The sequence below is a fragment of the Myxocyprinus asiaticus genome, chromosome 17 (genome assembly GCF_019703515.2).
Source record: "Myxocyprinus asiaticus isolate MX2 ecotype Aquarium Trade chromosome 17, UBuf_Myxa_2, whole genome shotgun sequence".
In the NCBI taxonomy this organism is placed as follows: domain Eukaryota; kingdom Metazoa; phylum Chordata; class Actinopteri; order Cypriniformes; family Catostomidae; genus Myxocyprinus; species Myxocyprinus asiaticus.
This window is the reverse complement of record NC_059360.1, coordinates 6,128,723-6,151,954: the sequence shown is the minus strand read 5'-3', so window position 1 is coordinate 6,151,954 and position 23,232 is coordinate 6,128,723. Positions and strand designations below refer to the sequence as shown.

General features: G+C 39.5%; 1 protein-coding gene across 5 annotated transcripts in view; it reads left to right on the top strand.

Annotated features, from left to right (window-relative positions):
* The window catches only part of ralgapa2 (Ral GTPase activating protein catalytic subunit alpha 2), a 288,715-nt gene that overhangs the window by 196,728 nt on the left and 68,755 nt on the right, over positions 1-23,232 (top strand). For all 5 annotated transcript variants that reach the window (XM_051722406.1, XM_051722405.1, XM_051722403.1 and 2 more), the window contains 5 exons: positions 4,907-5,090; positions 8,776-9,562; positions 10,577-10,648; positions 13,298-13,421; positions 13,528-13,683. In XM_051722406.1, coding sequence (XP_051578366.1) covers positions 4,907-5,090; positions 8,776-9,562; positions 10,577-10,648; positions 13,298-13,421; positions 13,528-13,683 — 1,323 coding nt within the window. The remainder of the gene's footprint in view (positions 1-4,906; positions 5,091-8,775; positions 9,563-10,576; positions 10,649-13,297; positions 13,422-13,527; positions 13,684-23,232) is intronic.

Genomic DNA, 23,232 nt, shown 5'->3' with positions numbered 1-23,232 from the left:
ACGGAGTAAGGGCAACATAATTTTGGCTATTAACAACACAAGTGCTTTAGTTCTTGTTTCATGTCTGTCCGAACTCGCTGCCTGCTTAAAGATGGAAGGGAGTGTGTCTGTGTGCAGTTTCGGGCTCACCTGCGGTTCTATGTGCACCGCGCGCTATATATCCTTGGGTGATGTCGGCGTAAATAGCTAATCAAACATTGATGTATAACCAGTATACGGCACTCGCGTCGAGCAATGTCTGAAAACAGTGCCTGTTTTGTAAATGTTTTTTGACCATCGCTGTTGTAATTGACTGCATAAAGAAAAAGTTCCCAGACAGGACACTTAAATGATGCAGTGGCTTCTCTCTTACGGCTTGTTTTCTCCGCTTGCCATTTTGCCAGCTAATGCGTGCAGCACTATGGTGTCATCAACTGATTTAACATACTTAAAGTTAATAGGACAGCTTCTCTCTGTAGAAAGTTGACCCAAGTGAAACACAGGCAGAGTGTGTCCATCTACGGAGCCATACAGGTGCATTAGCGGAGGTTACAACTGCGCATGTCTATTTGGCGCTTTATTTTCTTTGCCATACTGTATGATCCAAATGCGTTATTAAACTAGAGATGAACTGCAGAGCAAATGCTTACCGAACCGTGGTTGGCGAACCATACGGTTCGGTTTTTTACTGAGAACCGTTACACCCTTACTGTTTATACAGTATATAATTGTCTTTAATACATTTCCTTACATCACCTAACTTTTACAAAAAAGTACTGTGCCAGTGAACTAGGCACTTTTTTTTTTCCATAACAAATGTCAATTATTTGAATTATAGTGCATATTTTTGAAATATTTGATTAATTCCACCAGATCCTGTTGCATTGAACGAAAATGTAATGTTTGTTACTGAATTAAAGGTTGGTTTAAAAATGTGATGGATTTTGGAAGTACATGATCACAATGTACTGTATATGTTGCGTTGCAACTTACTTTTTGGTACCATAAAAGGGTCACAAGCAGTTGTACACCAAGATGTTCTTTGCATTCAGAAAAGGTCCAGATAGATTTCAGCCTAGTAGTGATACTTCACTGAATGGACAATTTTACATGTATTTTCAAGAGATAAAATACTGTATTTTATTTTGATAATTTTTTTACCACACATTATTTGGTATTTTATATTGATACGTTTAAACTGAGGTATTTTTATTTTAAATAAATTGTCGTGTATTTGTGCCCATCACTGATTGTTATGATATGGGCATGTATGTCTGCCCATGGAACTGGGTCACTAGTGTTTGTTGATGATATGACTGCTGACAGAAGCAGCAGGATGAATTCTGAAGTGTTTAGGGCAATACTATCTGCTCAGATTTAGCCAAATGCTGCTAAACTGAAAGGACGGCGCTTCACAGTACTGATGGACAGTAAAACCCAAAACATACTGTGAAAGCAACCATGGCTTTTCAAGAAAAGAAGTGGAATATTCTTCAATGGCTGATTCAGGCACCTGACCTCAACCCAACCGAACATGCATTTTCACTTGCTGAAGACTAAACTGAAAGCAGAAAGACCCACAAACAAGTAGCAACTTAAGACAGCTGCAGTAAAGGCCTGGCAAAGCGTCACTTGGGATGAAACCTAGAATTTGGTAATGTCCATGGGTTCAAGACTTCAGACAGCCAATCACTGCAAAGGATTTTCAATCAAGTATTAAGAATGATCATTTTATTTATGAATGAGTTTGTCCCATTGTTTTTTTTTTTTTTTTTTTTTTTTGAGCTCTTGAAAATGGGGGATATGTGTATAAAACATGCTGTAATTCCTAAACCGTAAAATCCCTTCAAATTAAAAACTGGCAGTCTGTACTTCAATCACATATTCATTGCAAATCCATTGTGGTGGTGTACAGAGCCAAAATTATGAAAAGGATCTCACTGTCCCAATACTTATGGAGGGCACTGTATAGGCTTAAACAAACAAAATGAAACTGCCTGTTATATACTATTATAAGGACTAAAGGGTTAACAGCAATACCCAGTTGAGTGTGCTACCAAACGTAAGCAAATGCATGTGAAAGGCTGTACAGTCGTAATATCAGAACATACCTTATTCTTGGATGACACAAGACTTATTGGGTGAGAACCAAAGTGCTACATGACCCTCAACTTACAATTTATAAGGACTAATTAACAAAGGAACAAGCGTGGGATGCTGTTGCTTCACTGTTGAAGCAGATGGTGTGTTAACATTTATTTTTTGGAAGTGCGTCCTTATTCTTATAAAGAAAGTGTTCAACAGTTTTGGCTGATGTTTGAACAAAGACATATTGCTATTTAATGGTTGTATATAATAATAACATATTTCTGATGATAAAGCTGAGCGATCGATCCAAACTGAGTAAATGCATCCTGTGTTATGCAAAACAACATTAAAAGTCTCGTCGCGTTCCCCCTCCCCCTCATGTCCTAACATAGTTTCTTCACTGAATGATAATGTTTGTAAGGATGTCAAGGGCATTTGCTTAACAGTTTTTGTGAGAATCACCCTAACATGAAACTAGTTTAGCATTATCACTTATTAACCTCATCTGTGCAAAGTGTTAAACAAATTTCAACTCATGTATAAGCCAGTAAACCTTCTAAATTTCGCATGATACATGCAGGTATACAAGAACATGACTTTTTTACATAGAGAAAAATCCACACACTGTAATTACATTGGAGTTAATCAGCTTAGAACGGTAAACCATGACAAAAAGTTCAAAATAACATGTATGTGCTTTAACAAAAACAAAAGCATCTAATTTTTGCTTTTAAAACCTGGTTGTGCATGCCCTGTTTATGTACTACACCAGTTTTATCTAACAGGAAAAACAGTCTTTTTTATGGCTGAGGTACCACTGCATTCAATTCAGTCTCATTCCTCCTGAATTGTCTGGTAGCAACATCAGTTGTTTAATATTTTGTCTAATACTGATTTACACTGACAGGTCATCCATCACACCTTTGAATGACCCTTGTCTCTGATATACTGTCAGTTTCCAACTGAGCCAGATGGCACTAATGCCTCAGTGGTTGTGATCATATGGAAAATTAAAGTTGCATAATTTTGTATATTATTATTTTTACAACATGAATTTCTATCTGATCATGTTTATCTAGTTTACAGGGTTGCTGTTTGTGCATGAGTGCGCAATGTTTGAGAATGAGCCAAGGGATAAAGCCTTAATTAAATCAAACAGCGCAAACCTGTTTAGGCACTATGATAAACTGTGCTGGACTGTGTCTTATCTTTTCCAGCCAATAGAGGCATGGCCATCTGTTTTTGCACATTGATACACTCCCATGTCACATGAGAAATAGATTATTAGTCCATAAAGCCCCTCTCACAGGGTTTCTTGGCTTAGCATTGTAAATATCGCCCCATCTCCATATGGTAGCCCTCTAGTGCTCAACCTCACCGTCTGGGTGTGACAACAATGTTTCAATCTATTTCATTTCTTTTTAAGGCATCGCAGTGTATTGACAAGAAGAAGAACTTCATGAGTGTACTGTAGGTTTCTGAATCACTCTTATGTATCCACTATATGCTGCTCTAACTTTCAAGGTCCACAATGTCAGTAGTATCTTATACACAGTACTGGGTAGTAATGGATTGCATGTTATTTGGATTACGTTATCAGATTACAAAAATTAAGTACTTGTAATTGGATTGCATTACATTTTATAATATGCATAATCAGATTATAGTTAAATATTTATGGATTACATGATTACACCACCAACCAGCCAGAGACAATTACTAGTGCGTAATTTAGTAAGTATGCTCCTAAATTTTAAGAGCATCTGTGTTTAAAATATTTTATGTAACATCTAACCATGTGTGCAAGAACAGTAGCTACCGAAATTGATACACTGCATTGAAAGTGCTTAATACAAACCACAAATACACGCATGGCATTTAGTTTCTGTTTTAAACTTAGTTTCTTAATTAATGTACATAAATGCCAAACTATTTGCATTTGCACCCTCTATGAAAAATAATGCATTTCAAACAAGTCCTCATCCCCTTCCCCAAAATTCTAGCCACTCTTCAGTAATAACACGTTGCAAACAAACATATCAGAGGTGTCAGTCAAACGCAACTTGCAAATGCACTTCAGCCCATGCTTCAGGATGACAGAAAAAGTCTTGGGTTGAGGCCACATCTTCTCATGAATAATTATGAAGAGGAACAAATTGTAGATCTCTACATCATATCTAGAGACATTCTCTCATTATTGACTACGAAGCTGGATAATAAAAAGTCCAATCCCTATTCCTAATTCCCTAAATATCAACAATTCTTTTCAATTAAAAATATTTTTAAAATTAAAAATATAAGCATGTTCTCATTGTCTTTTATCTTGAGTAACATTAATTTATATATATATATATATATATATATATAAAAATCATAATGTATTACTTGGCAACTGGCAAATAGCAAGATTCCGTTTGATTTTGTTTAATTAAAGGAGTGTTGATTGGTACTCAATACATTTAAAATTAATGATTAGATTTTCATTAAAATATGAAATAGGTCATCGAAAAGTAATCAGATTAGGTTACCTAAAATTTCTAATCTGAAAGATTACGCAACCTATTACAATTTAAATTGTGTAATTTGTAATCAGTACCCAATTACATTTCTATCATTTCAGATCATCTTCCCAGCACTGCTTATACATTGTATTGTATGTTAATAATTCATATCAAGAAATCTTCTCATTATTAAATAATTCTTAGCTTTTGATCTCAATTTCAGAAGGTGTTCCCCAGGGTTCTGTATTAGGTCCTACAGTGTTCTTCTTCTTTCTTTTGCTATTTGCAATGTATCAGCAGAATAATTTATTAAATTCCCTGTTCTTCTGTTGTCTCAGGTGCTGCACACTTGTGTATCAGGGTCTCACCTGCATACTCAACAGAGTCACTACCTCCTCAGTCTGTCGGACCTGTCCTCAGACTATGACGCCTTCCTTACTTTAGGCCATGTCAAGAATTTTGAACCGCCCCCTGTACACAATGCCATGGGAGACTTTGGAAATCTCCTCACTGTGGCTGAAGGTAGGGACCTGTTGTGTTGTCAGCAAGAACACGAATATTGCAATTGATCATATTGCTTGTGTGTTTTGTCTTTTTGTACTGTATATATGCCTCTACAGTATGCCGTATTCGGGTGAACATCATGAAAACTCATATTGAGAGTCATATTTCAACCCCCCAAAAAAGGGAAATTATGTTTTGCATAAAGAAAATGAAGCATTATATAGCCATTAAGACTTTTTATGCATTCAAACATTCATTAATGACAATAATCACATTTGATACCTGTGCCCCATTTGTCAGTAGCCAATAGTAATGCAAAAAAAATCTCATTCTCATTGCTGTAATGTGAAAAAAAAATAATGATTTTGGTTCTTTGATATTGGATGGTTATTTAAATTGTAAAGTACATTTAAAAGTAAACTGGTAAGTATATATTATTGCAGTTTTAGATGTACTCTAAACTCTAGTTTTTTGCCGTACTGACCGTCTAATGGTTCTAAAAATAGGCTTAATTTTCTTAATGCAAAAATTTCTATATATATATATATATATATATACACACACAAACATACACACACACTGGTGGCCAAACGTTTTGAATAATGTACAGATTTTGCTCTTATGGATAGAAATTGGTACTTTTCTAAAGGACATAGTGTTGATATAAAGCAGGAAATTTTTATTTTGGGAGAGAAATTACAGATGTATAATTTGTCAACATTATGAACAATTTTGAACAGCACAGCACACTATATAGTAAATGTGAACATTTAAGCAAAGTAAAGTCAAACCCATGGGTGGGTTCAATGAGCATCAACTTAAACTACTTCAAAGAGTTCTCATCAAACAATCCTCCACGTGCAGCAATGACAGCTTTGCAGATCCTTGGCATTCTATTTATTATTATTTATTTATTTATTTATTTTGGGTGAAAAATTACCCAGACATTTCTTCATGAGATTCATTTCTTTTAAAAAAGTTAAAGAAAAGTTTTATACATAAAGACATGGATAGCACTTTTTACAAATATGTTTACATTGATGCACACTCACATTTGATGAAGACTCCAGTCATATCAGTAGCTTAATAAAAGCTGTTTATTTTTACATTGAGCAGGTTGCCCCCTCATGGGTGCTGCCATTTTGACAACACATGACAATCTGTGTCATGCAGTTTGACCGAGTTATTACCACTGACAATAATAATAAAATGTTTACTTTATAAAGGATTTTCAGCCAATGTCCAAACATAAAAGTACATGTAAACAAAACAAGCAAACCACACAATATAACAACAAACACAATACACATACTACAGACAACCACGAAGCCCAAGTCAACTGTATAGTCCAGAGTGAAGGAATAGATCAGCAGGAGTATGATCCACCAGACAGTCCAAACCAAATGAGTGCAAGTGAAAAGTAAAAATTTCCCTGATTGAAATAATGTTCCTGCTGGAGTGACAAAACAAACCGCTTGGACCTGCAGCTCTCTCGGCAAGAACACATGACAGTTTAAGCCGCCAGAGCGCTCGCGAGTTGCTGCAGTCTGGTCACAGTCCAGTGCACAACAATGTGGGGAAATTAATTTGCATGAGACGGCGAGAAACACAGATTAAAAGTAGCAAAATTAAACATCAACAAACATCTTGGTTTGAAGCGGCAGCAGTTAGTTAACAAACATGTGTATCCATGACAATAGGTGTCAGTATAAATTCCAAAACCACTGGTACTATTGTGTCAAGTAAGAGCCTACTAAAAACTTTAACTGTTTCATTTTTTATTGTGTTATCATACATTTTAAAACCATGATATATTTGAGAATTTTTCAACCTAGAAAAGCAAAACAAAAAAAAAAAGTACAAAAAAAGTACAAAAAAGATGGTCATTTTTAAGCTCTCCTTTGAGTTTATACTGTGCTCTGTTGAATCATATTAGAGCAAATGTAGCACAATGTGAAATGAAATAGAGTTTTAAAGAGGTGTGCATTAGTTCCCTCATCCACTCAAAGCAAGCCCATTTATGCCAATTATTAAAGAAATCATTTTTTTCTCCTCCGACCTTGCTTTATCCATTAGGCAATATTTCTCTTCTGTGTTCTCTACCTTGGCATGTCATCGAATGTCATCTGTTTTTGGTTAGGTTAGGCTTTAAGGGAGCGGGGGTCATTCTTCTTTCAACGGGTGCCTTTTATGACAGTACATTTATATTGTATCTGTAGAGTAGCGAAAGAAAAAGAATGCTGGCTTCTGCAATGCAAACATCTCTGTCCATTGACATGCCTTTTATATCTGCATGTACACAACAAAAAACAAACAACCCCAGCCAAAGAGCAACTCATAAGCAATATTCTAGTACCTAGCTCTTATTGAGAAGTTCACTTCAAAGCTCAGTGTACCTCTAATGCAACTTGCTCATCTTTCCAAAGAGCTTTTTCCACTTTGATGGAGATGATGGTATTGATAACACTGTCACAATGTGAGCACTACAGGTTTTTTTTTCCTCTTTCTCTCATCTTAATTTTAATATCCTCTAATGACAACGCTAGATTTCACACTTTGAGAGGTGTTCAGCATTTAGAGGTCTTTAATTCATGGAGTGATTGTAGAACCCCATTTACTCTTTGCAAGAGGTGTGATGCTTATTAGCACAGCTCGTTGAGCCTGGTTTAGGAGACTGAATAGATATTTTAAGGGTGTCTGTGTGGACTCCTGTATAGATGGTTAGGTGCAAACATGGAAAAACAGCCTACATTGGTGAGGACATCTAAAAGCCAGTATAGTGGCCAGCCTTAGAGAAAGTAAGGGATAATGTCGAGATTTATGTAAGGGTGTACAGTCAGAGCTGGTCGTCATCCCAAAATAAACTCTTTACAGGAGAATCAGAACCCTGACACAAAGCAAAGGGGTCTGGTATCACCCAGAAGGGCCTTGTAAATAATTTAAATAAAAAGACATTAAATAGAGTTCAAATAAATTTATTATGTAATGTAAAATTTTTTTTTTTTTGTCGATTTTACAGGAAAAAAATGGAAGCTGTGGTTGCCAGAAATTCACCTTAAAAATAAATAAATAAATAAATAAATAAATATGCCTGTATATTTTATAGTTCACTACCGTATATGTACTGCTAACCACCATAGTAATACAGTTGGTAAAGCCAAAGGCCAAAACACCATCAGTGTATTACACGTGACACTAAAATAATGCAATAAACATTAACAAAACAACATATAATATAACACCCTCATGTGCATTAATGATATAAAAATATGAAGAAAATATGTCAACATTTGTACAGGATCATTTGTGTAAATTCATTTATTTTGTCTTTGACTTTTTTTTTTTTTTTTTTTAGTACTGCCCTTCATAAGATACATAACAAATATTTACATACATGCCACAAAATAGATAATAACAATAACAAATGAAAGCGACTGCAGAGTGACACAACAGCTTTGTCGGAAAATGTTACCTGGATGAACAGTCAAATAACCTGTTTAGCTTTCATTTCCCAAATTTTAAATACAAAAAATATACATTATTTGCAGAACTTGCAGAATGGTATTCCAGAGAGTCTAATAAAAGAGGAGGATGGGCATATTTGTAAATGAGAAGACAAACTGATCCTTCATTCATTTGCATTTCAGTGTACTTGTATGCCATCTATATGTTGTCTAATTGAAGAAATTGTTTAATGTCCCAGAAAAGAAAAGGAGGAGTATGGAGTTGATTCCTCTGACTGCAAGGATGGTAATGACACACCTGGTCAATCATTTAGGCCACCATCCTCTCAGCGGCGGCCCTGCACTCTTAAACAGCCTGGTGAATGAGAACCACGACAACCCTTACGTAGAGTCCTCCGAGCTCTCCTCTGAAGTCTTCAAGAGCCCCAATCTGCAGCTCTTTGTTTTTAATGACAGCACGCTAGTCTCGTACCTGCAAATCCCATCTGACAATTCCAGCACAGCTCCGGCTAGTGCCAATCCCAGGGACTATTCCTCAGAGGTGCGTGTCATCGTTCGGGACATCTCGGGGAAGTACTCGTGGGATGGTGGCGTTCTTTACCAGATTTTGGACGGAGGTGAGTCGTCTAGCAACACCAACCGTTCTGCTGCTGTGTCCAATCAAAGCTCCATCCGCTCCAGTAAATGCTCCTCTGAGGTGGAAATGGAAGATGGTGTTGATGTGTTAGACCAGCTATTGGAAGATCTGGGCCAGAGCAGCCCAGAGTGCCTGCCACAGCCCCAACTGAGACTCACCCAACCACCGTCTCCACCCATGGGCATGAACCCTGAGATGGAAGGGCTCATCGTGGATACGATCCACAGACAGATGCAGCAGGAGGATGAGGAGCTCGCCCGGAGACAGAGTAAAGACCCCAGCATCAGAGCAGCCTGCCAGAAAGAGCCCACACACCAGGAGCCAAAATCTCCCTTTTACCTTTGCAGACTTCTGCTTAATGACCTCGGCATGAACTCACGGGACAGCAGGTACTACATAGTTTAGACCAGGGATCGGCAACCTTGTTATTTACTGTACCGTTGACTATGTTTACATGCACATTCTTACACCGATTATGCTTAATCAGCCAACAGCACGCGTGGTCATGTAAACACAGTAAATGGCTTTCCTTTATCGGTGTGAGGTCATAAATGGTGCAAGAATAAACAAATCGACATGGGTAGAGTTTTGCACATTACACCGATTTCGCGTTACATGTAAACACCTTAACCGCCGTTCTTACCGGCTTATCCAATGTGCGCACGTGTTATGTGCATGCCTCTTCATGGTTTGAAAGCAGATTATTTCAAATCTCATTTAAACACGGATTTCTTGCTTTGTCTAATTTTTTTAAATAAGCTTTTTTTAGGCGTTATCAGTGTATTGGTGTGCATGTAAACAGGCATTGTTAATATCACCCCCCAGCCTTCATTTATAACCCCTTTCATATGCCTTTTCAGAATAGTGCTTGCAGTAACGTCCCATCATTTACCCCTCTTTCACTGAACAGTGCTGTTTTTACTGTAGGCCTCCCAGTTTTTGTAGTGACATCAGATTTATAACTGGATGACCAAGACAAATTCAATTATTTGAGTGTAAATATGACAGTATTTTTTTTTTATGTTAAAGTTAAATAACCATGACATTTTTAATTTTATTTGCCTATACTCTACAGTTGGTCTTTTCAGGAAATCAGTCATCCATTTTGACCTGTTTCTGTAAATATTATGATTTCTCACCCCAGAGGTGTATTTGGTGAAGCCATTTATTTCCTGCATTGATGTTCTCCTCTGTTTTCACTTGCAACCTCTTGGTCCATTTTCATTCAATGAGTCTTATTGTCATTGGTAAACAGTTGTGTCCTCCATTATCTGAACCATAATTCTAATGCACAATTTGTGTAATGACAATGTAAACTTGTTCTTTATCAGGACAGTATGTTAGAGTTTTATTTTTGGAAAATACTTCTGGTTTCTTAATGGAACCATTTCATTCTTTTATAGAAAAAGCTTTCATCTTTTAAAGAAGAACTCTAAGCTGTTGAGAGAGCTCAAGAATTTGGACTCAAGGCAGTGGTAAGGTTTTCTGCCTTCATGCTTGCACTTTTTCTGAAGACCTGGGTATCGACTAAAAAAAAAAAAAACAATGTCTTTAGTCTGTGCCTCAAAGTTTTATACAGAAAGTCACACACCAAAATAAATTAGCAACATGAAAACATTATTTTAACCCTCTGTCAGACTCCACAACACTTAACGCAAAAATCTTAAGAAACAACAGCATGCATTTGGAGAGCTCAATCATGCAGCCTAATGCCAGTCTACAGAGAGCAGCTAAATCCTTTAAAAGCACTATTAAGGAGACATGTCTTAAGACCACTCTCAGATACTCCACTCCTCACAGCCTAATCCTGCCCACGTCTGGCTGATCACAGCTCCACACTTCTCAGCCAATAGCGATCAATAGGTGCTGAGAGTGGCTAATTACAGAGGCTTATTAAAGAATACCCCCAGGATCGGGCCACCGTTTCCCTCTGCGTGCATAGCCACTCTATTCATGGCAACCGCTGACTGAGCATGCCAAACATCACACTGCAAGGGCATGATGCTTCCTTAGCAACCCTGCTCAAAGAGACACACTGCTCATGGATTTTCACACACACATATGTGCATACCAATATTTAGTTTATTTGCAAATAGCCTTAAAGTTGGTGTTCCAACACTTTGGCATGTAGAAATGTTCCCAATGTTCAAAGTTGTTTATTAATGCATGTTTGAATGATCTTCAATAACAAATGAAGGGGAAAAACTCAGTGAGCCATACAAAAAAGGGGGCAATTCTGACGAATTGGATAAAAATGTGTGTCCAATTACTTAATTTTTAAAGGCACAAATCCTGTTTTCCCACACAAAACAATTATTTGAAACTGTATTCAGAAATTTTGGTCAAAGTGCAAAAATTACGAACCTTATATAATGCAAAATAAATTTAAAATAAAACAGCACAAGTAAGATTTAGTTTGACCTCCTGATGTAGACAAATTACTTTTTTTTTTTTAATTGCAATATCTACTTTGTACCATATTTGTGGAAAGTGCCTAGTTATTGAATATATATACATTGCTGTGAAAAAATATTTGCCTCCATCCTGATTTCTTCTATTTTTGTGTATAGCTCATACTAAATTGTTTCAAAAATAAAACAAAATCTAACATAAAACAAAGGCAATCTGAGTAAACGCAAAATACAGTTTTTAAATGATAATGTTATTTATTGAAGCAAAAACGTTATCAAATTCCAACTGGGCCTGTGTGAAAAAAGTATTTGCCCCCTTAGTTACTAAATCCCCAAATCTATGAAACTGCATCCATAATGGGGTTCAGCTGGACTAGACACACCCAGGCCTGATTACTGCCAGCCCTGTTTAATCAAATCAACACCTAAATAGAACTTTTTCAGCAGCATGAAGTTGGCTAAAAGGTCTCATCCAGTAGCACACTATGCCAAGGTCGAAAGAAACTCCAGAAATGATGAGGAAAAAGGAAGGGTTCTGGGAAGGGTTACAAAGCTATTTTAAAGGCTCTGGGACTCCAAAGAACCACAGTGAGAGCCATTATCTCTAAATGGAGAAAACTTGGCACAGTAGTGAACCTTCCCAGAAGTGGCCGACCTTCCAAAATTCCTCCAAGAGCAAAGCGACGACACATCCAGGAAGTCACAAACAAGCCAAGGACAGCATCCAAGGAACTGCAGGCCTCTCTCGCATCAATAAAGGTCACTGTTCATGACTCCACTATCAGAAAGACACTGGCCAAAAATGCCATCCATGGAAGAGTGGCAAGGCAAAAACCACTGCTTACCCAGAAGAACATTAAATTTTTCCAAAACACACCTTGATGATCCTCAAACCTTTTGAGAGAATGTTCTGTGGACTGATGAGTCAAAAGTGGAACTGTTTGGAAGACAGGGGTCTGGTTACATCTGGCGTAAATCAAACACAGAATTCCACAACAAGAACTTCATACCTACGGTCAAGCATGGTGGTGGTAGTATGGTGGTGTGGGGATGCTTTACTGCTTCAGGGCCAGGGCAACTTGCAATAATTGAGGGAAACATGAATTCTGCTCTCTACCAGAAAATCCTAAAGGAGAACATCCGGTCATCAGTCTGTGAGTTGAAGCTCAAACGTAACTGGATTATGCAGCAAGACAATGATCCAAAGTAAGTCCACTTCTGAATGTCTCAAAAGAAGCATAATTAAAGTTTTGGAGTGGCCTTGTCAAAGTCCTGACTTGAATTTGATTGAGATGCTGTGGCAGAACCTTAAATGGGCAGTTCATGCTCGAAAACCCTCCAATGTGGCTGAACTAAAGCAGTTCTGCAAAGAAGAGTGGGCCAAAATTCCACCATAGCGTTGTGAAAGACTGATCTCCAGTTATCGGAAGCGTTTGGTTGCAGTTGTTGCTGCTAAAGGTGGCACAACCATTTATTAAGTTTAAGGGGGCAGTTAGTTTTTCACATGGGTGATATAGGTGTTGGCTAACTTTTTTGCTTCAATAACAAATATATGTATTTTATGTTTACTCAGGTTGCCTTTGTTTTATGTTATATCTCGTTTAAAGATCTAAAACAATTTAGTATGAAAAATACACAAAAATACAATAAATCTGGGGCAAATACTTTTTCACAGCACTGTATAAAAGATTAATATAGATAACTTTTTTTCAGTCGAGAGACGCACAAGATTGCTGTGTTCTATATTGGTGAAGGTCAAGAGGACAAATGCTCCATTCTGTCCAACACAGAGGGCAGTCAGGCTTATGAGGACTTTGTCTCTGGTCTGGGCTGGGAGGTACAGTTAATCAAACATTTAAAACTGGTTTAATAAGTGAGGTGACATCATTTCTGCAGCTGTAACTGTCAGAGCATCAGGAAGTTTCTCTCTCTGTTTCTGTCAGGTTGATCTAGCCACTCACTGTGGGTTTATGGGTGGTCTGCAGAGGAATGGCAGCACTGGTAACACAGCCCCTTATTACGCTACCTCCAACGTGGAGGTCATCTTCCACGTGTCGACTCGGATGCCCTCTGACTCGGATGACTCCATCACCAAAAAGGTACAAGTTCAAATATCTTATTTCTCCCTAGACAAGGCCCATGCCCATTAAAAAGTACTGTAATTTAATGTCAGCCAGTACAGATTTTTGTCACATGTATTGGCCATTTCAATAACTTTTCATTTAAAAAGAAATTGAGGAAGAGCATGTTGGAAAAAGTGAGTCCTCCGTGGTATGGAACTGACCCACCCCACTAAATTACTATTGTCAATAGATGTTTTTTCCACCATGAGGCCAAACAGTTCTGTGCAAGGTTAGTAACGGTTCCAGTAGCATTTCCACTTGAGCACGGTTCGGTATGGTAGTGACCTGTAGTGACGTTGCGACCCATGACTGGTCACTTGCTCAGTTAGTCCATTCTAATCCTGAGTTCACAGCACCACAGTGGAAAAAGAAACCATGACAGTGCCAACGAGCCCAGATCGCTACACGGAATGGCACGGTTCCACAACGAGATCCGTTCAAGCGCCTAAGCTTTCCTACTAGCACTTTTTCTAACACTGTCAAACCTGGAGAGAGATGTGATTGAATTAAGTGAATTTTGTCAGGAATCATAAAGAAATAAACCTAGATTTATGTCTAGTGCATTAAGCCGCATGTTTTGTTTGAAATTAGAAAAAAACAATGCTGGGCAGATAAAATAGTTTTACGATTAGTCAAGTAATTTTTTTTGTTGTACAGCGCTTTTCACAACACATATCATTTCAAAGCAGCTTTACAGAAAATGATGCTTTAACAGAACAAGAAGCTGTAATATAGTAATGTCTTAGAGTCATAATAGTGCAGTTTAATAACCAACATGATTGTAAATTGTGCCTTAATAAAATAAATAAATAAATAAATAATATTTGTATTTAGACCCCAAGTGAGCAAGCTAAAGGCGATTGCAGCAAGGAACACAAAACTCCATAAGATGTTGGTAAATGGAGAAAAATAACATTGGGGGAAAGCAGGCTCACTGTGGGGGCCAGTTCCCTTCTGTCTAAACAGCATAAATATAATGCCAATATTAGTTACTAATGTGTTGTACAAGTCATGGATTAAAATGACTAAACTAAGTAAATGTTAGGGGCCAATGTTTAAACAAAACAATTTTGTATGAACTGTAAGATTAATGAATAAAGTCTGTGAAGTTCATCCTGAATTAACTGTGTAAGTGCACACAGATGCATTGTCTTTTGTTATTTGGCTGTAATTTGGCTATTAATTGTTTATATTTGATCAATGTTTTTAGTTGCAGTGTACATACATGACTGTTTAAATAAAATAAAAAAACATCTTAAAATCTGTGACACACCTTTACTTTGGGTATAGTTTTAAATTAAGAGCACTTTTCATGATTTTTTAAAATGTATTTATTTATTTATTATTATATTTTTTTTCTTCCTTTTTCTCCCAATTTGGCGTGCCCAATTCCCAATGCGCTCCTCGTGGTCACGTAGTGATTCGTCTCAATATGGGTGGCAGTGGATGAATCTCAGTTGCCTCCGTGTCTGAGAACGTCAACCCGTGCATCTTATCACATGGCTTGTTGAGCGCATTGCCACGGAGACTTAGCATGTGTGGAGGCTTCACACCATCCACGGCGGCATCCACGCTCAACTCACCATGTGCCCCACCGAGAACAAACCACATTATAGCGACCACGAGGATGTTACCCCATGTGACTCTACCCTCCCAAGCAACCGGGCCAATTTGGTTGCCTGGCTGGAGTCACTCAGCACGCCCTGGGATTCGAACTAGCAAACTAGCGAACTCCAGGGGTGGTAGCCAGCATCTTTACCACTGAGCTACCCAGGCCCCCCTGAGCACTTAGTTCTTGAATCAGTTTTCCATAAGAATATGTATTTTGTATTATCAATATCGACCAAAACATTTAAAGAATATGGTGATATAATTGTTTGCTAATGTTGTCATCTGATAGAAAAAAAAAACTTGATTGATTGTTTCATTTAGCTTAAAATGGTGGTTTAAAGACTGCGGTTCGTTGTATGACTCAGGAGTGTCAGGCTGACAGCAGGTGAGTGACACGCATGTAAAGCGTGACTCTAGGGCTATGCTGCTGATTGCGTGGCTCTGTCAGACTGCTGCGAACTGAGAGACCATATCATCAACGAAGGAAACGAGCATGTGCAGGTTTAGTAACAGTTCTTGCTCTCTGGACTCCTGTGCGGGCTGTGACCGGGGCCCCAATCAGCACATTAACTCACACCGTAAGGGCCAAAGGCCTGCCGGATACCAGCAGGGCCCTGCTATCGAATTCCGCCCATGTCGGCGGGATGGCGATCGACATGCGTTAGCAGGTTATTGCTGGCAAAATGAGCCAGTGGGAACTCGCTTAGTGTGAGAGCTCAATACGATCATGTGCCGGCCTGCAGAGAGAAAAATTCATCAGGCTGCCATCTCCTCCTAGACACTGAACCCCCTTACCACCAGAGCCAACATTAGCCCATCTCAGCCATACTTCACTTTCTCTGTAACGCTTCTGTGCCACGAGGGGAGGGAGAGTGTGTGCCGTGAGCCACGTTCGATTCATTTTGGCCGACAGTCCTCATAATTGCTGCGCTCCCTCTCTGGCAGCAAGAGAAGGCGACTGTTGGGCGCGGGGGAGGGGTGAAAGGGCTGTTTTATCAGCCGCAGGCAGGAAGTAACTCCTCTAATTTACAAATACAACTTTCAGAGGCATTGAGGGAAAGGATGGGTGAAGAGCCAACAGCAAGGAAAACAGAGAGGAAAAAAGAGAAGAATTCCTGAATCCAATTGAGTGCTGGGGGGCAGAACGGAGCAGAGCAGCTGGCTGGGCTAGTAATGCAGTTACTGGGAGGGTGTTGCCATGCAAGGCCACAGTGTCAGGAGGCAGACGGTCATCACACACACACACACACACAGTTCTTTGTTGAAGAGGGAGGGACGCTGCAGTTTTTACAAGCCAGCATTTAAGCCTTAGGGCATCTCTTGCTCTGCTCAGTGTTTGTGTGTAGGTGTATTTACACTCAATGTGTGAGTTGCGCTTTTGGCAACATATGGCCAGTGATATTCTCATATCAGTGGTATCTGCTAAAGCATGCACCACTATTACTATTGCTGATACTTGGGATTATTTTTTTTATTTTCATTTTTTACAAATTGCTAATGTTAACCCTCCTGTTACATTCGGGTCATTTTTCACCTATCTTGTATTTGGTGACAATGCCTTTGGTTTGTCCACTACAGTGAATAAATGAATTACATTTACAGAAAAATAATAATGACATTTTTAGGTGCAAGGGCATTAATAGATGGTTGCTTACTGGCCCAAGTCAAAAGAGACCATCCCCAAGTCTCTATGAAATCCTGATCCTTGGATATTTGTGTGGCTAATTTTTCATCCAACAGGCAGACGTTTATGTTCTGAAATAAAAATGTTAAAACCAGGATTCTGTATTTGTTTCAAACAGATACAATTTGTAAGTATTTTAATTAGGGGTGTCGATTTAACACGTTAATTTGGTGCAATTAATTGTATAAAAAATAAATAATGCGTTAAAAAACCATTTACAAGGGGGCCTGGGTAGCTCAGCGAGTAAAGACGCTGAATACCACCCCTGGAGTCGCGAGTTCAAATCCAGGGTGTGCTGAGTGACTCCAGCCAGGTTTCCTAAGCAACCAAATTGGCCCGGTTGCTAGGGAGGGTAGTCACATAGGGTAACCTCCTCGTGGTCACTATAATGTGGTTCGCTATCGGTGGGGACATGGTGAGTTGTGCATGGATGCCGCGGAGAATAGCATAGGCCTCCACACAAGCTATGTCTCCGCGGTAACGGCCTCAACAAGCCACGTGATAAGATGCGCGGATTGACAGTCTCAGATGCCGAGGCAACTGAGACTCGTCCCCCGCCACCTGGATTGAGGCGAGTCACTATGCCACCACGAGGATTTAGGATTGAGAAGTGGGCATTCCAAATTGGGGAGAAAAGGGGAGAAAAATCAACAACAAAACAATTACGAAATTAATCATGTCCCAAGACCATTATTAGAAATATTCATTATATCTGAGCAATTCAAGCTTGTAGAACTACCTGTTTTCTCCAGGGGCAGTAAGCGAAACTCCAGCTATATAGGCAATGCGCATCTTATACAGCAGAGAATCTCAAGACGGGTTCAGCAACCTATAAACTGTATGTTTATGACGTGACACAACCGTGACAGTCCAAAAGTATCCGTCTGACGCAGGTTTACATTGACACATCCTTAAGACACGTCACAAGCCCTTATATTAAATCTCGGACTGATTGACGAATTCAATTGCAAAATGGATTGCTGTGAACTGTAGGCCAATGATAGGCTTATGTTCAATAATATGGAAATAATAAATATATTTTATTCTAAAGCCACATTTTATTTAGTCTTTTTTTAATGCTTGTGTGCCATTTATATTATTTATTTAATAATTATATATTATTTTATTTATTATTTAAATCTAACTATTTATAATTATTTAATCGTCATATATTGAATTATTGTTATTTGAGGGGCTTTCTCACCAAATATTTATGTATGTGATTAATTGCGATTAATTTGATTAATTAATGCCGATTACATACCATGTTAAAGTAGCCAAACACCAATACAAAAACAAAGTATTACACAGTTTAACACCACCGACACGAGAAGTATGTGGCAGGGAATTAACATAATCACAGACTTCAAAGCAGCTAATTACTCCTGTGAACACCACCACCTCTCTTCCGGACGAGCTAAACAAATTTTATGCTCGTTTTGAGGAAAACAACATCATCTCCACAAAGAGAACTCCTGTGCCCAACATAGCAGAGGTTAGTTAACTTACTGTCTCTGTTGCGGATGTAACCCGAGCTCTCAAACGGGTGAATATTTTCAAAGTTGTGGGTCCAGAAGTTATTCAGGGCCAGCTCTCAGTGCATGCGCGGATCAAGTAGGGGGTGTTTTGACGGACATTTTCAATCTCTCCCTCTCCTTGTCTGTGGTTCCTACATGCTTTAAGACATTCACCATTTTGCCCTTACCAAAACAGTCAAAGATAACTTGCCTAAATGACTGGCATCCTGTTGCCCTAACTCCCATCATCAGCAAGTGCTTTGAAAAGCTTATCAGAGAAAACTACAGTTTGCTTACAGAAGCAACTGTGCCACTGATGATGCCATTGTAGTTACAATACACACTGCTCTTTCCCACTTGGAAAAAGGAACACATATGTGAGAATGCTGTATGTGGACTACAACTCAGCATTCAACACCATAGTGCCCTCCAAGCTTGACACAAAACTCCGGGCTCTGGGCTTGAACAGCTCGCTGTGCAGCTGGATCCTGGACTTCCTGTCAGGCAGACAGCAAGTTATCAGAATGGGCAGCAACATCTCCTCACTAACCCTTAACACTGGAGCCCCGCAGAGCTGTGTTCTCAGCCCACTCCTGTATTCCCTGTACACACATGACTGTGCGGCAACACACAGTTCCAATGCCACTCCACACACGCTATGTCTCCGTGGTAACGCGCTCAACAAGTTACATGATAAGATGCACGGATTGACAGTCTCAGACGCGTAGGCAACTGAGATTCGTCCTCCGCCACCTGGATTGAGGCAAGTCACTATGCCACCACAAGGACTTAGAGTGCATTGGGAACTGGGCATTCCAAATTGGGGAGAAAAGGGGAGACCGCTCCACTGATGATGCCATTGCAGTTACATTACAATACACACTGCTCTTTCCCACTTGGAAAAAGGAACACATATGTGGGAATGCTGTTTGTGAACTACAACTCAGCCTTCATCACCATAGTGCTCTCCAAGCTTGACACGAAACTCCGGGCTCTGGGCTTGAACAGCTCGCTGTGCAGCTGGATCCTGGACTTCCTGTCAGGCAGACGGCAAGTGATTAGAATGGGCAGCAATATCTCTTCATCACTAACCTTCAACACTGGAGCCCCTCAGGGCTGTGTTCTCAGCCCTCTCCTCTATTCCCTGTACACACATGACTGTGTGGCAACACACAGCTCCAATGCAGCATCATCAAGTTTGCTGATGATACGACGGTGGTAGGTCTGACCACTGACAATGATGAAACAGCCTACAGAGAGGAGGTGCACACTCTGATACACTGGTGCTAGGAGCACAACCTCTCCCTCAACGTCAGCAAGACCAAGGAGCTTGTGGTGGACTTCAGGAGAAAAGACAGAGAACACAGCCCCATCACCATCAATGGAGCACCGGTGGAGAAGGTCAGCAGCTTCAAGTTCCTCTGTGTCCACATCACTGAGGAACTCACATGGTCCGTCCACACAGAGGCCGTTGTGAAGAAGGCTCACCAGCGCCTCCTCTTCCTGTTATGGCTGAGGAAGTTTGGAATGAATCACCGCATCCTCACATGGTTCTACACCAGCACTGTAGAGAGCATCCTGACTGGCTGCATCACTGCCTGGTACGGCAACAGCACCGCCCTCAACCACAAAGCCCTGCAAAGGGTGGTGCAAACAGCCAGACGCATCATCGGAGGTGAGCTTCCCTCCCTCCAGGACATCTATACCCAAGTGGTGTGTGAAAAAAGCTCGGAGGATCATCAGAGACTCCAGCCACCCGGCAGGCAGGCGGTATCGCAGTATCAGGACCCGTACCAGCCGACTTCATGACAGCTTCTTCCCCCAAGCAGTCAGACTTTTGAACACTTGATCTCTCACGATCAACATACATCAGCACTGCACTTTATTAATCTCACACTGGACTGTCATAAATTATATTTCTCTTAACAACACACTGGCAACTGACTATCAACCGACAGCCTGAATGTCAATACAACACTATACAACATTACTGCATATTTATATATATTATTTTTATTGTATATTGTGTATTCCATATTGTGTGTATTGTATACTGTACATTGTATATTATTATTTGTATATTGTGTTGTGTGTAATTGTGTATATTGGATGTGTAAACTGTGTTGTGTAAATCTGATGTTTATTGTAAATTGGTACAGTTGTGCTCAAAAGTTTGCATACCCTTGGAGAATTGGTAATATATGTACCATTTTTAAAGAAAACATGAGTGAGCAGGCAAAACACATTTCTTTGATTTCTTATGGGATTCATAATCAACTGTAGGTTATAACAGAATGGCACAATCATAAAACAAAACATGGCAACAAAGAAAAAAATGAAATGACCCCTGTTCAAAAGTCTGCATACCCTTAGTTCTTAATATTGTGTATTGCCCCCTTTAGCATCAGTGACAGGCTGCAGTCTTTTGTAATAGTTGTCTATGAGGCCCCAAATTCTTGCAGGTGGTATAGCTGCCCATTCGTCTTGGCAAAATGCCTCCAGGTCATGCAAAGTCTTTGGTCGTCTTGCATGAACTGCACATTTGAGATCTCCCCTGAGTGGCTCGATGATATTAAGGTCAGGAGACTGTGATGGCCACTCCAGAACCTTCACCTTTTTCTGCTGTAACCACTGGAGAGTCAACTTGGCCTTGTGCTTAGGGTCATTGTCATGCTGGAAAGTCCAAGAGTGTCCCATGCGCAGTTTTAGTGCAGAAGAATGCAAATTGTCTGTCAGTGTTTTCTGATAACGTTGCATTCATCTTGCCATCAATTTTCACAAGATTCCCTGTGCCATTAGAGCTCACCCCCCCCCCCCCCCCAAAACATCAGTGAGCCACCACCATGCTTCACAGTGGGGATGGTATTCTTTTCAATATAGGCCTTGTTGACCCCTCTCCAAACATAGCGCTTATGGTTGTGACCATAAAGCTCTATTTTGGTGTCGTCACTCCAAATTACAGTGTGCCAGAAGCTGTGAGGCGTGTCAAGGTGTTGTCGGGCATATTGTAACCGGGCTTTTTTGTGGCATTGGCGCAGTAACGGCTTCTCTCTGGCAACTCGATCATGCAGCTCATTTTTGTTCAAGTATCATTGTATTGTGCTCCTTGAAACAACCACACTGTCTTTTTCCAGAGTAGCCTGTATTTCTCCTGAGGTTACCTGTGGGTTTTTCTTTGTATCCCGAACAATTCTTCTGGCAGTTGTGGCAGAAATCTTTCTTGGTCTACCTGACCTTGGCTTGGTATCAAGAGATCCCTGAATTTTCCACTTCTTAATAAGTGATTGAACAGTACTGACTGGCATTTTCAAGGCTTTGGATATCTTTTTATATCCTTTTCCATCTTTATAAAGTTCCATTACCTTGTTACGCAGGTCTTTTGACAGTTCTTTTCTGCTCCCCATGGCTCAGTATCTAACCTGCTCAGTGCATCCACGTGAGAGCTAACAAACTCATTGACTATTTATACGCAGACACTAATTGCAATTTAAAAAGCCACAGGTGTGGGAAATTAAACTTTAATTGCCATTTAAACCTGTGTGTGTCACCTTGTGTGTCTGTAACAAGGCCAAACATTCAAGGGTATGTAAACTTTGATCAAGGCCATTTGGGTGATTTCTGTTACCATTATGATTTAAAAAGGAGCCAAACAACTATGTGATAATAAATGTCTTCATATGATCACTACCCTTAAATAAAAGACTATTTTCAAAATCAATGCCAAAATTTCACAATTTCTGCCAGGGTATGCAAACTTTTGAGCACAACTGTATGTGTCTCATCACTGTTGTGACTTCTATATTGCTTTGAACTGCACCCAAGACTTTCACCCACTGTTGCACTTGTGTGGTTGAGTGACAAAGTGATTTTTAATTTTTTAATTTTTTTTATTTTTATTTGATTTGATGTAATTTTAAACTAATTTTAATTTTCTTTTTTCTTTTGACTCAAAATGAAGGGTTTACTGTATATCTACTGGAAATGTTTTTACCACTATTGATACATTGCTGGCGCTCTTTCTAGATGAACTGCTATTTTACAAAGCTTGTGTTCGGTGTGAAAAACAACCCTATGTCAATGTTCATCTTTGGAATCAAAAGGAAGGTGCTTTATTTCTACTGCACTCTACTGGGTCTTTTTTGACCCGAACAAAACAGTTGTTTGGAATTTTCTCCCAAAACATATGGGTTAAATTTTGAACTTTGGCGTGTAACTTGCTATGTACTGTGAACATGGATTATACCTCATATTGTGTGGATTGCAAAGGAGAGGTGTGCTGTTCTATGCGATTAGACTTATGATTATTGTCTGGTGGATGATAAAACATAAAAAATTTGTATGGGTTTGCATTGAAGAAGGGACCTGAGCCCAATCTAGAGACCAGAATCTCATAGAGACTCTTTTTGCTTGGGTTAATAAGCAACCACCCAGAGCACCCTAGCGACTGCATAGCAGTGTGCTAAAATCCACTCTGAACACTTAGCCACCTCTGCAACACCCTAGCATTGTTGCGGTGACTTTTTGAACACGTAATCAAGCGCCACTCCCCTTTTTTGTTCAGAAAATGGAAAAATGGAGTTGTCTATTATTACGTTCAGTTATAACAGGGTTCTGCGGTCTTTAACACCTGCTCCCTTTCATTGAGAATGGCATCTGGTGTATGTGTACAGTATGTTGTGCATTTCCCCTCTCAGCCCAATGTTTACATGCCAC